Source organism: Amblyraja radiata, chromosome 10, assembly GCF_010909765.2.
Source record: "Amblyraja radiata isolate CabotCenter1 chromosome 10, sAmbRad1.1.pri, whole genome shotgun sequence".
NCBI classification, from domain to species: domain Eukaryota; kingdom Metazoa; phylum Chordata; class Chondrichthyes; order Rajiformes; family Rajidae; genus Amblyraja; species Amblyraja radiata.
Genome location: NC_045965.1, coordinates 39,728,355 through 39,742,403, shown reverse-complemented (window position 1 = coordinate 39,742,403; position 14,049 = coordinate 39,728,355). Strand labels below are relative to the sequence as shown.

The following is a 14,049-nucleotide window of genomic DNA, read 5'->3' as shown; positions in this document are numbered from 1 at the left end:
TCTGCCCACTCACCCAACCTGTCCAAGTCACCCTGCATTCTCATAACATCCTCCTCACAGTTCACACTGCCACCCAGCTTTGTGTCATCTGCAAATTTGCTAATGTTACTTTGAATCCCTTCATCTAAATCATTAACGTATATTGTAAATAGCTGCGGTCCCAGCACCGAGCCTTGCGGTACCCCACTAGTCACTGCCTGCCATTCTGAAAGGGACCCGTTAATCCATACTCTTTGTTTCCTGTCCGCCAACCAATTTTCTATCTATGTCAGCACTCTACCCCCAATACCATGTGCCCCAATTTTACCCACTAATCTCCTATGTGGGACCTTATCAAATGCTTTCCGAAAGTCCAGGTACACTACATCCACTGGCTCTCTCTTGTCCATTTTCCTAGTTCCATCCTCAAAAAATTCCAGAAGATTAGTCAAGCATGATTTCCCCTTCGTAAATCCGTGCTGACTCGGACCAATCCTGTTACTGCTATCCAAATGTGCTGCTATTTCATCTTTTATGATTGATTCCAGCATCTTCCCCAGGCTAACTGGTCTATAATTCAGTTTTCTCTCTCCCACCTTTCTTAAAAAGTGGGATAACATTAGCTACCCTCCAATCCACAGGAACTGATCCTGAATCTATAGAACATTGGAAAATGATCACCAATGCGTCCACTATTTCTAGGGCCACTTCCTTAAGTACCCTGGGATGAAGACCATCAGGCTCTGGGGATTAGGGCCGATATGGGCCGTGGGAAGTTGGGCAGAATGGCCTGTTTCCACGCTGTATCATTCTATAACCCAGATAAATTTAAGCACACTGGTTACATTCTGAACGCAGGCTGGATACATTGAAACCCTAAAGTAATTAAGGGGAGATTTATTTACAAGAAGTAAATAAATCTTAAAGTACAGAATAAAGATAATATAGCACTAAGAGAAGAAATGAATGTACCTTCATTCTGCTCAAATTCATCCAACACCTTGTCCAGGTTAAATGCCTCAGCTTGGAAATAGTTCTCCATTTGCCAATATTGTTGTTTGTCCGAACCTGTCAAAAAAAAAAAAAATGTTTTTTTAAATCATCTTTTCTTCAGTGTTGTTCACTTCTACCCTATATCAATTAGTGTTCATTATTTGGGAAAGGTTTATCCTGCATCTTTGGCCATTCTATTTAAGATAAACATATCAAACCAATGCAAAAATAATTTATGTAATTTTACATTGAATGTGACTGACTCATCCTAATTTAATATATATCAAGCATTATATTGCATATTGTGCAAATGTTAAGTTAATTTAGACCTGGGCTTGACCCGACTAAAACATATGGAGTAGGAAAGAACTGCAGATGCTGGTTTAAATCGAAGGTAGACACAAAATGTTGATGTAACTCAGCGGGACAGGCAGCATCTCTGGAGAAGGAATGTGTGATGTTTCGGGACGAGACCCGAAGAAAGATCACAACCCGAAACGTCACCCATTCCATCTCTCTTGAGATGCTGCCTGTCCCACTGAGATACTAAAACATATGGAGGATTGTTTTAGATTGTTTTCCCAAGCTTATACATCTGGTGACAATCCAACAGATTTAAATATTACGCCATGGACCAGAGTCAATGGTAAATCAAAATGCTTACTCATTCAATGTGCATTTTTCTGTGTTGCAATTACACTGGAAGATCTGAAATGGACTACTCTAAAAGGTCATTCCAACAACAAAGTCAAATGCAGTAACTCAGAAGTTCTAAACAGATCAATTTTCCAAAAATAAGTCTACAGTGACTTTGAGCCAGAGTTCTATTCTATAGCACTCAGCTAGGTTTCTGGATCCATTCCAATTTTATAAAACACTGAGCCAATATATACAAAATTATAATTTATATCTGACAATTTTAATGTAATTACATCTCCTTTATGGTACAAAAACAGTAAATTTCAAATCTACCCAAAAAAAACTGCACAGGAACATGCGACAGGAACCTCAACTCAAGCAACTCCCTCTACTCAAACTGGACAATCCAATGCACTCCAAAAAGCAAAACTATCATTGACATAGATCCCTGAAATGGATTCTAAAGCAGCCTATGGGCCTTGTCCCACTTAGGCGACTTTTTAGGCGACTACAGGAGACTATGCGGGCGGCACATGGTCGCTGGTGTTCGCCGGGGTGTCGCCTGTAAGGTCATGAGTAGTCCCCTCAGTCGCCCAAAGAATCATAGCGTCTTTCTGGTCGCCGGAAATTTTTCAACACGTTGAAACATTTTTGGCGACAGTGACGACCTTGGGTCTGACGCCAAATGAGCATAGTTTGACGTAGGTGGTGTCGTAGGTTGTCGCCAGGTTAATGTAGGCAGTCGCCAGGATGTCGTAGGGTGTCGACAGGATGCCGTCGATTGTCGACAAGATGTCGTAGGTTGTCGCCACGTGACATAGGTTGTCGCCGGTGCTGACTTCGGTGAATTTCAATGTCGTATTCGCCAGCAGTCGCCTAAAAAAAAAATTTGCCTTAATGGGTCAGGCCCATTAAGGTTCAAATAAGCGACTGAAATAGAACTAAGCAATTGTCTCCAATAGCTCTCCCTAAATCGGAATCTCATTTTTCCAATACACAATAGTTTATCGTCACCGCCAGCCATTAAATATAATTTTTTTTTTTAAATTGCCCAAACTATTAAACCATAACCGATGCACCAGAAAGGAATCCACCAAAAGGAAGTCTATTAATGCCATGGCTGAAAACAGCAGGATACTGGAAATCTGAAAACAAAACAGAAAATGTTGTAAACATTCAGACGGTCAAGCAGCATCTGTAGAAAGAGAGTTAAATTTGGAGATCAAGGGTCCTTCAGCTGAACTGAAAAATTGGGAAAATAAGTAGGAAAGGGGGCAGAGAAAATAAACAAAGGGACATTTAAAAAATGAAATGCAGAGCAGAGCTGCTTCAGAGAAGTGAAACCAAAAAGTGAATGTCAAAAGTGATCAGCAGATCACACAGCATCTGTGGTGAAAGAAAAACTGCATCACTCCCTCACTGCAACCCAAAACTGAAGGCTCTTCAACCTGAAAAGTTAACTTGATTTATCTTCGCTGCTGAGCAATTCCAGCAAGCACTGTTTTATTTTCAGTACATTTGTCTACCATTGTAGCAGTTCCACTGGATCAAAAGGAATACTGGAAATAAGAATACAAAATATATTTGCGATCATTTGTTCATAGCACATCATTAAGAAATGGAACACCAGGCAATATGTTCTAGCATACCAGGAGTAACTGTCAGAAAACATCCTCCTCTGGACATTACCAGATTACCAAAACACCCAATATTGTTGACCCAGTGCCAACGCCTAGTTTCCTACCACCTGCGCATATCTGTCATTCAGCCTACTTTAGATAGTCAAGGTAACAGCATGGTTTCTGCACAGTGGAAGCCCAAATCCCAATGTGCCCAGTTAAGCAGTAGGAAAAGTCAGCAACAGCCAAAGTCCCAAACATCGTGACTTTTAAAAGATTAAAAGTCAGTACTGAACAGAACTGCCAACAAGTTCCATAAAGTCCTGCTTTGCTTTTATACTTATTATTCATAGCTTGGCATAGCATTCCCCCATTACAAAGATCATAGCATAATCAGTTCTTTACACTTCACATAATTAATGTCCAAGAAATCCTATGCATGTGAACCCACTATTTTAAAATACAATATATTGCAATGTGTAATTTGCACTGAAGACAATATGTTGCCAAGCCATCTCAACAAAAGCCTAAATACTAATCTAAGCGCTAAATTCAGCTCCACATTATTTTAAATGTTCTAACACCTCAGCATCAATAAAGAAAAATATTTTGTTAATTCATTGCTGACAAAAGATTTATTGCCTATGCTTAATTTCCTTCTTAAACATCTAGAACTTCACAGCAAAAATATTTGTATGGTCTATTTTGTTCAGTTTATCAATATTTTAATTGAACATCACTGATGGCAACTATGGTGGAAAGAGTACCTGCACCAACATTTCCGGAAGAACAGTGCTCCAGATTTCAACCACCCTTACTGAAATTCCCTCCATGTCTGCTACCCTATACTTTAAACCTCTGTCCGCTCCTTCAAAGGTAATGTTTTCTCATTATCTAGGAGGTGGCCGACTCTGATGTCCAGGCCGCTGAGGATGTCCCCCAGCCCCGACGTCGGACTTACATCCCCCCTGGCGAGCGGGCCTGAACATCGGGCCACCCGTAGTGGCGACTGCGGAGGGCTCGGGGAGGCCCCTACCACGGGAGAACATTGGGGAACATTAGAGGAAGAGACTGACTTTGGTGCCTTAACTCACAGTGGGAAACTTTGATTCTGCTGTGTGGGGATGTTTTTTATGTTGAACTCTATCGTGTGTTGTGTTCTTTATTTTTATTGTATGGCTGTATGGTAATCACATTTCATTGTACCATCTGGCACATGTGACAAATAAATGTATCTTGTATGCTGCCTGTCCCGCTGAGTTACTCCAGCATTCTGTGTCCATCTTCGCTGGCGAGGAACCGTGCCTGCCCTTTGCAAGTTTTTTCGCGCTCGAACACAGATAGCAGCGGATTATTAGGGGAAGAAACTCGCATTCATGCCGCACGACGTGTTTGATCTCAAGTAGCTTGTGCTGAGCGGTAACCAGCTGTGGAGCTTCAACTGGAGCAGGCTTTACCTGCTGGGCTGGTCGGAGCTGCTGGACCTCGGTAGTAACCTGTTGACCATGGTGCCTCGCATGCTGTCCAACTGCACCCAGATCCTGCGTGTCTTCAACTTCACCCGCAACCAGATCTGCAAGCTGACCAAGGACTTCCTGCGGGACGTAACCTCCCTGCAGTACCTGGATCTCAGCTACAACAACCTGAAGACCATCCAGGCCTCTAGTTTCCCGGACAGCGCCATCAAACACCTTCTGGAGCTGCGGCTAAGCGGCAACCACTTTCTCTGCACCTGCGATGCCAGGTGTTTCGTGTGGTGGATCAATCAGACCACGGTCTACATTCCTCGCCTGGTCACCGATGTCACCTGCACCTCCCCCAAAGCCCACCGCGTCGTCATGGTGGACCTGCACTCCTGCGAGTTGGACTACCTGGGCATTGGCCTATACACTTTCACCGCCTTGATTAGATAGATTAGATTAGATTAGATAGATTAGATAGATTAGATAGCCTTTTATTGTCATTCAGACCGAAGTCTGAACGAAATTGAAGCAGTCATACATACAATACAATACAATAAAAAACAACAATAAACACATATTAACATCCACCACAATGAGTCCACCCAACATCTCCTCACTGTGATGGAGGCAAAAGTCTTAGGTCTCCAGTCTCTTCCCTCCTCTTCTCCTTCTGCGCTGAGGCGATACCCCCCGGGCAATGTTAAAACCTGTCCGGTGGCTCAAACACCGCGGCCCGGGGTGGTCGAAGCTGCCGCTCACCAGTCCTGCTGACGCAGCCGCTGGCCCGCGGCCGAAACCCGGACTCAGGCCACCGCCGCCAGAACACCGTGCAAGCCACCGGAGCATCGTTCCAGCCCCGAGCCGGATCGCCCTCACGTGAGTGCCGTTACCGTCTCAGCCTCGGGCTGGGCCGCCCCGACTGGGCACCGCTCCTCCCTCGGGCTGGGCCGCCCCGACTGATCACCCTCTTGCTCCTCTATTTGATACTTAAAACAGGCCTTCATTCACGGTGGTGCAGCGGTAGAGTTGCTGCCTCACAGCGAATGCAGCGTCGGAGAGCCGGGTTCGATCCCGACTACGGGTGCCGTCTGTACTGAGTTTGTAAGTTCTCCCCGTGACTTGCGTGGGTTTTCTCCAAGATTCCCCCCACACTCCAAAGACGTACAGCTTTGTAGGTTAATTGGCTTGGTGAATGTAAAAATGTCCAGAGGGGGAGAGGGGGAGAGGGGGAGGGGGGGAGAGGGGAGGAGGGGTAGAGGGGGGAGAGGAGGAGAGAGGGAGAGAGAGAGGAGAGAGAGGGAGGGGGATAGGGAGAGGGAGAGGGAGAGGGAGATCCTGTGGTAATGTGTATCAACTGTATCTCTGACCATGACTAAGAGAGGGGGAGAGAGGGGGAGGGGAGAGGGGAGAAGAGAGGGGAGGGGGGGGAGGTGGAGGGGGAGGGGAGAGGGGGAGGGGAGAGGGGGAAGGGAGGGTTGGAGGGGAGAGGGAGGGGGAGGGGAGAGGGGAGGAGAGAGGGGGGGGAGAGGGGGGGGGGGGAGCGGGGGGGGGGGGGGGGAGGGGGGGGGGGGGGAGAGGGGGGAGGAGGGGAGGAGGGGAGGAGGGGGGAGGGGAAGAGAGAGGGAGGAGGGGAGGAGGCGGGGAGGAGGGGAGGAGGGGAGGAGGGGAGGAGGGGAGGAGGGGAGGGAGGGGGAGGGAGGGGTAGGAGGGGAGGAGGGGAGGAGGGGAGGAGGGAGAGGGAGAGGGAGAGGGAGAGAGATCCTGTGGTAATGTGCATCAACTGTATCTCTGACCATGACTAACATCTTTGAAATATGACTAAGTGACAAACACACAGTATAAAACATCATGCAACACTTTGTTCATTGAAGTGGTGGCACGGGGGAAGTCAAGTGTCTGTGTTGCTTCCTTGACTGGTGCATCCTCGTCACTACCCGGCCGATGATCAGCAAAGCTTGAGTTGGTCTAACTAATGTTTTTGTGAGTTGTCTGTTTATTAAGAAGTGAACCTTAACATTGGCGCATAGTCAGTAGGACCTCGCTGGGACCATCAACAGATGAATGTGCAAGAGTGACCGGATCGGACAGCGAGAAAACCTCTAATGAAACTCCCGGTAACATCTGTTGTCCTTCGTCAGAGGTTGATCTGGTTCCCCGCCGAGGTCCTTAATACAGACAACGGTAAGACCAATTGTATATGTACTTTGCTACCAAGAGAGTAGTCGGCAATTGGATAGAGCAAACGAAAATGGCTTGTCGTAAATTAATCCATTTTTGCTACTAGGAAAGTAGTTGGTACGGTGTTTTACTACTGGGAAAGTAGTAGCTGGGCTGAGAGAAATTCTCGGCTAGATTGAGAAGTTGCCGTGGGCCCCGCAGCCCGCTCGCTCGCCTGCCCGACTCCCCCCCCCCCCCTCCCCTCTCGCGCCCCCCTCCTCATTCCCCCCTCCACCCTCCCAACTGCCCCCCTCCACCCTCCCACCACTCAATCCCCCTCTCCCCCTACTCCGTCCCCTCCCCCCCCCCCGTGTGTGGGAGGTGGTTAGTGCGTGTGTGACGCCGCAGGCCGCCCACCCCCCGCAACCGCGCATTGAGGGGACGGGACCCAACGGGTCCCACAGTCTAGTATATACTTAAACTGCAGGTGGCTCTTTTGTACTTCTAGTTATTCCTATTTGCTCAAGGTGGCATCAAACCTCTCATTCTGTTACAGCAATAGTTCCAAAAACTAAATGCATTTCATTAAATGGTAAACATGATAACATGATATCCTAGTTCAAGAAAGGCAACAAGGATATTGAATAACCACAGGCCAATCAAATGAACAATTGTCGGTAAAGTATTGGAGAAAATGACCAGGAAATAAAAATTAAGCGTTGAATAGATAGATGCAAGTTATTCAAGGAGGAATATCATAAAAAATTTTTTTTTAAAGCAAATCAAAGTTATTATCATCAATTTTTTGATGACATTACAAAAAATAAAGATGAATGAAATGCCGATATTTTCTGTTTGAATTTTACTCCATTAGTTATGATCCGTTATAATGAGGGCTTACGGTAAACCCGACCATAGTGGAGGGAGTGATTGATGATGATAGCAGATATTCAATATCATAAGTTAATATTCAAAAGGGCACAAAGTGCTGGAGTAATTCAGCGGGTCACAATCTCTAGAGAACATGGATTAGGTATGTTGTAAAACGTACCCGAAGCGTCGCTGAAAATCTGTCCTAGCCCGTGTGCGCAATTTTGGCGCCGTTTAGAGGGGGGCAGGTTTAAAACGCGATTTTCCCTAGGCTGTTCAAATCGAGGATGTCCAGCCTAGTTAATTATTAACGAAAAATCGCTGGAAGATTCCGTCGCTTGAGCTATTTTTAGTTTTATGGGGTTTATTTACTTGTTATAGTAGGTTAAAAATTAACCTCTAAACCCGCGACCGCCGACAACGGGCCAGATCTCATACAGGGGACAATGGAAGGTAGGTTGTTTATTTTTACGTTAAAAAGGGCTTCTTAAGATCCCTTTATACAAAATTTAATGTTGCGAGTAGCTAATTTGGGGCCCATTATATCCCGCAGTATTTTTCTGGGCATTTGGGGGCACAAATCTACCGCAATGTGAACGTTCTAAACCAGCGTGTTCCACAGGATTCCCCACTCGAAAGCTGATTTAAATGCCATTAATTTACAGCAATTGAACACTAAATTCCTTCCATTTGGCCTATAAATTAATGTCAATGAGATTTAAAAATCATGTTTTATTGTGAATTCTTTGTGAATATTATTTGGACACTTAGGTTATTTCAAAATGTTAATCTTTTCTTAAGAAATGGATAGATGTTTAGATCCAGTAATTGAAGTTTGGAATTAGCTACAATTGGGTAACTAACTAACTATATGCTTTAATTTCAGGTCATCCAAGTAAGATTATTTTATATTTGTTTCAGAATGCTTCAATCTATGATAACTGAAAATTTCATTCAGTTCACTTAATTTTTAAGAAAGCTATGGGCTTTTGACTGTCCACGATCACAGCTTTTTTGTTATGTCCATAGAAAATCAATAGGTAACAAGATGCTAATTTCCGAGTATGAAAATGGCCATACCTTTTTTAATACTTGAGATATGAAAGTGAATTAGGTGTCAAATTAAACTTCTTTTTATGCTTTATCTGATGGGATAAATTGCAGACTTGATTTTTAAAATCTCAAAATTTTGTAACATTGCTACATGGATAGGTGACATCGGGACCCTTCCTCAGACAGATTCAATGGGCTGAGTTACTCCAGCACTGTCATTTTACTTCAAAACTAGGCTCGGTACCGTACCATGGGGCTCTCTCCCTTCTCACCCGCGGTCACTTCTAAGGTGGAGTATGTCGGCTACTGTGAGGGAGAAGGAGGTGGCGATGGGAAAAAAAGAGGCCAACTGGACAGAGAAGCAGGTGGCATTGGTTGAACAGGGAGTGGATAAAGCCACGGCCAGACAACAAGAAACTGCAGCAGGTGAGAGGGGTTCGCTGGCGCACCTTGCAAGTCGGGAGTGTGGTCGGATGCCAGGGTATAAACGTCCGGGGAGACTTTGTGAGTCGGAGATAGATCGGCATTCAATTCACATTTTATATTTGATTTTTTAGGCTTCTGGCACTCCATGGTGCTTTAGAGACACGGGAGGAGTGTCATTAGAGGGCCAGGGGTGAATGGTCGTTTCATTATCACGTGACTGTTGGCCTGGAAAAACAGATTATCCAGAAAGGCTCTGAAAGCGAGAGTGCCAGAAAAATCAGTGTTCAACCTGTAAAATCAGAACACCTTGAAAAATAACAGGAATGAGCACGACGTTTTATGAAAAGAAAATAGTGTGTGGTTAATCTATTGGGTCTCTGAGAAATTGGTCAATGAAATAGGTACGGGGGAAATTAGTGAATTAGATTTTCAGAAGGTATTGGATAATAAGGTTCATTGATGAGAATTGTGGTAATAGGTCTAATATACTGATATGGATTGGGAATTGGATAAATCAGACAAAACAGCAGAGAGTGAAATTACATTTGTGTGCAGTCTGGTTGTCACACAATAAGAAGGATATGGAGGCTTTGAAGGGGGTTCACAAAAGTTGGACAAAAATTATATTCTCTGGAGCATCAAGAGGCTGAGGGGGAAACCTGATAGAAGCACAATATCCAAAATTATGTGGCATATATGGAGTATATAGTCAGTCTTTATCACACAGTAGAAAGGTCAAATATTGGAGGGCATACTTTTAAGGTAAAAGGAGCATAGTTTAAAGGAGATTTGCAAGGCAAGAATTTCACATGGTGATATGTACCTGGAATGCACTGCTAGGGGAAATAGTAATAATAATAATAATAAATTTTATTTGCGGGCGCCTTTCAGTCTCAAGGACACCTTACAGAGATTAACAAGAGAGAAAAAACATATAGTCGGAGTAAAATAAATAATAAGGATATCACCGATACACAAATTAAAGACAGAAATCGCTCCAAAGACAAAAAATCAAAAACACAATGTGAAGAGAGAGCAGCGGCAGCTAAAGCGCGCCAGCGTCCACTCTCCCTTCCGACAGCCATCTTGGACACAGACTAACATATTAACTTACACACAAAAAAAATCATCCCCCCACAATGATTGCCACTGTGGGGGAAGGCACAATATCCAGTCCCCATCTCCAGTTCTCCCAAAGTCAGGCCTATTGAGGCCACCGCTATTGCCTCTATGGAGGCCCGATGTTCCTGGCCGTTCTGGCCGGGTGCTGTTGCCCCGGCGTCGGGAGAGTCCTTTCAGCGGCTGGGCCACCTGGAACGGCCGCTTCGTAACCGGGGCTCTCGAAGCCGACAAGGCCGCGCCGGTTTGGAGCTCCCAGGCTCCCGATGTTAGAGTCGGCGCCGCCCGCTCCGCAGACCCGCAGCCCGGAGGTGTTGAACACGGAGGTCACAGCTCACCGGAGCTCCAGCACGGCAACCCAGGCAAGGCATCGCCCGCTCCACTCCGCAATAGCGCTCCAGCAATGTGCCGCCACCGAAGCCGAGGTGCTGGGCGGTCCCCGACAGGAAACGGCACTCCACGCCCGCTGGTAGGCCACGAGGACGGGTCGACGTGGCAGCCCGGAGAAAAAGCTGCCTCGCCAACCAGGTAGGGACCTAGAAATATTATTATTACCCCCTACCCCCCACCTCAAAAAGTAATTTCTCCCACAGACAAGGCACAGAACACACTAAAACTTCCAGAAAAAAAAAGTGAATTAAACGGACGGCTGCTGGTTAGCAGCCGTTCCCCAAGATGGCTCCTCCTCCTCGTAGTAGCAGATTGTTGCAGTGTTTCAGAGGCATTTATACAGACACGTGAATAGGCAGGAATAGGAGGGATGCAGACCATGTGCAGGGGCAGATGGATTTAATCAGATTGGCATTGTGGTCAGTGGAGACATGGTAGGCCAAAAGCCAATGTGCAGATGCTACATGAAATAATGAAGGCAAACGCTACACTGACCTTTATGAAGAGTTTTCAATGCAAGAGCAAGGAAGTTGCATTGCAATTGTATAGATATTTCGGTGACTCACATTCTTCCGCATAGTTTTGGTGTCATTAGTGAAGCTGCCACAGACAGAGAGCAGTAAATTAATTCAGTAAATTAATTCCAGGGAACGTGAATTGGCCAAATGAGTAACGACTTGTTCAACTGAGACCGAATTCCCTTTGATATAAGAAGAGCATCTCTTTGACACCCCAAAAAAAGGTTATAGGGCATAACAGTATAGATGTAGGCAAGATGTTTTCTCTGGCTGAGGTTTAAAGGACGAGGGCGCAAAGTTTCAGAATCAGAGATAGTCTGTTTAGTTTTTAGGTTCATAAGTGCAGAATTAGGCCATTCAGCTCATCGAGTCTACACCAATCAATGATGGTTGATCTGTCCACCCCTCTCAACCCCATTCTCTTGCCTTCTCCCCATAACTTTTGAGGCCCTTACTAATCAAGAACCTTTCAATCTCCGTTTTAAAAACATCCAATGACTTGACCTTCCCAGTGCTCTGTGGCAATGAGTTCCAGAGATTCACCACTCTCTGGCTAAAGAATTTCCTGCTCAACTGCATTCCAAATATACATCATTTTATTCCGAGGCTGTGACCTCTGGTGCAAACATCCTCTCCCACTAGTGGACATTCTCTCCAAATCCACTCCATCCAAGCCTTTCACTATTCGGTAGGTTTCAATGTGGTCCCCCCCCCCCCCCCCCCACTCATCCTAAACTCCTGCGAGTACAAGCCGAAGCTGTCAAATGCTCATCATACGTTAATCAAATCATCAACGGGATCATTCTCGTAAGTCTCCTCTGGACCCTCTTCAACTCCAGCACATTCCCCCTCAGGTATAGGCCCAACCAGCATATCCCTCCTCAGGTATGAGCCCCAAAGTTCAGTACTGAGATGAAGAGAACTTTGTTTACTCAGAGGATGCCAAACCTTTGGAATTTTCTACCCTTAAGCAGTCATTGTGTTCCATGAAAACACAGATAAATAGCTGTCAGAATAACAAATAAGTCTTTAGAGATACAGCGCAGAAACAGATCTTTCGCACCACCGACCAGTGATCACCCTGTACACTAGCACGATCCTACACAGAAGGGACAATTTACAACTTTTACAGAAGCCAATCAAGATATAAACATGTACATCTTTAGATTGTGGGAGGAAACCGGAACACCCAGGGAAAATCCATGCGGTCACTGGGAGAACGTACAAATTCCATACAGACAGCATCCGTGGTCAGGATCGAACCCGGGTCTTTGGCACTGTAAGGCAACAACTCAACCGCTGCGCCACTGTGCCGCCCTAAGTCAAGAGTTATGGGGTAAAGTCCCTGAAAGTGGTACTGAGATAGAAGATGGCAAAACAGTTTCTGTATGTGTTTGAAAGGCAAATACAAATAATAGAAAGGGAATAATGTGTGACTTTTTACAAGAAAAAGAGAGAATCAATGCCATTATGCTTATTTTTTATTGTTCTTGTCAAGTCAAGTCCAGTCATTTTTATTTCTGTAGCACATTTAAAAACAACTCTCATTGACCAAAGTGCTTTACATCAGTGCAGGTACTAATGTGCTACAAACAGTGGTACATAGATCTAACAATATATACATAAATACATACATACATCCAGCTCTCCCTCAGAGGACCTCAAGAAACATTTTTGAGTAGAAATAAGTTTTAAGTCTAGACTTAAGAGTTGAAAGAGGGATGCTGTTCCATAGTCTAAGTGCTGCAACCGCAAAAGCGCGGTCGCCCGAGCTTATGCCTGGACCGCGGGATGGTCAGTAACCCCAAGTCGGTCGACCTGAGGAACCTGAAGGTAGTATGGTGGGTTAGCAGATTTTTGATGTGGGTGGGGGCAAGCCCGTTAAGAGCTTTGTATACATCAAGGAGGAGCTTGAAATTGATTCTGAACCGCACTGGGAGCCAGTGGAGAGAGGCCAGAATCAGGGTGATGTGGTCCCTTTTTCGGGTGCCCGTCAGAAGTCTCGCTGAGGCGTTTTGGACCAATTGCAGGTGTGACAGGGATGATTGGCTGATGCCAGTGTAAAGGAAGTTGCAGTAATCAAGGCGGGAGGAGATAAATGAGTGAATGATCTTTTCAAGGTCATCAAATTGGTTTTATTTTAGCTATCGTGAGAAGCTGGAGGAAGCTAGCTTTTACCACGGTATTGACTTGTTTGTCAAACTTCAACGCTGAGTCAAATATCACACTAAGGTTTTTGACGTGAGGTTTGAGTAAGGGGGTAAGGCTTCCAAGGCTGCCTCCTATTGTTTTGATGGATTCCGAGGGGCCGAGTAGGATGACCTCAAACTTGCTCTCGTTTAGTTGGAGGAAGTTCTGGGCCATCCAACACTTTATATCCTCGAGGCAGGAAATGGGTGCTAGTGCTGTGGCAAGGGAAATAGTCAACATTTTGGTCAAAGACTTTCTCAGCACAGGGAATGGCAAGAAACAAGTTTTTTATTTAATGCTTTTACATCATAAGCAAAGCATTCCTTTGCATTTTCTTTCCCTCCAATTTCTCTCATTAATATTAACCAGTTAAATTAAACAGCTTGCCCCCACAGCAATCTTGGCTTCACACTATAAAAGATAACATCTTTATTCTATCCATTTCTTCCCTACTCTCTCAGCAACTTAACATTTTAAGCTATTTCTCAGTCTGAAAGATCTTCACCCGAAAACTTGACTTAGTGCATCTAGAATTTGCTGTTTTTATTTCAAGTCTCTTAAGATTATCTATTTGGTTCAAACAGGCTTCTGCAATTTTAACCACAGATTAATTTTAGATTGAACATCAAACAT

General features: G+C 45.0%; 1 protein-coding gene across 2 annotated transcripts in view; it reads right to left on the bottom strand.

Annotated features, from left to right (window-relative positions):
• zfyve9 (zinc finger FYVE-type containing 9) overlaps positions 1-14,049 on the bottom strand; it is a 112,354-nt gene that overhangs the window by 83,136 nt on the left and 15,169 nt on the right. For both annotated transcript variants that reach the window (XM_033028602.1, XM_033028603.1), the window contains exon 2: positions 952-1,047. In XM_033028602.1, coding sequence (XP_032884493.1) covers positions 952-1,021 — 70 coding nt within the window. In that variant the 5' untranslated portion in view covers positions 1,022-1,047. The remainder of the gene's footprint in view (positions 1-951; positions 1,048-14,049) is intronic.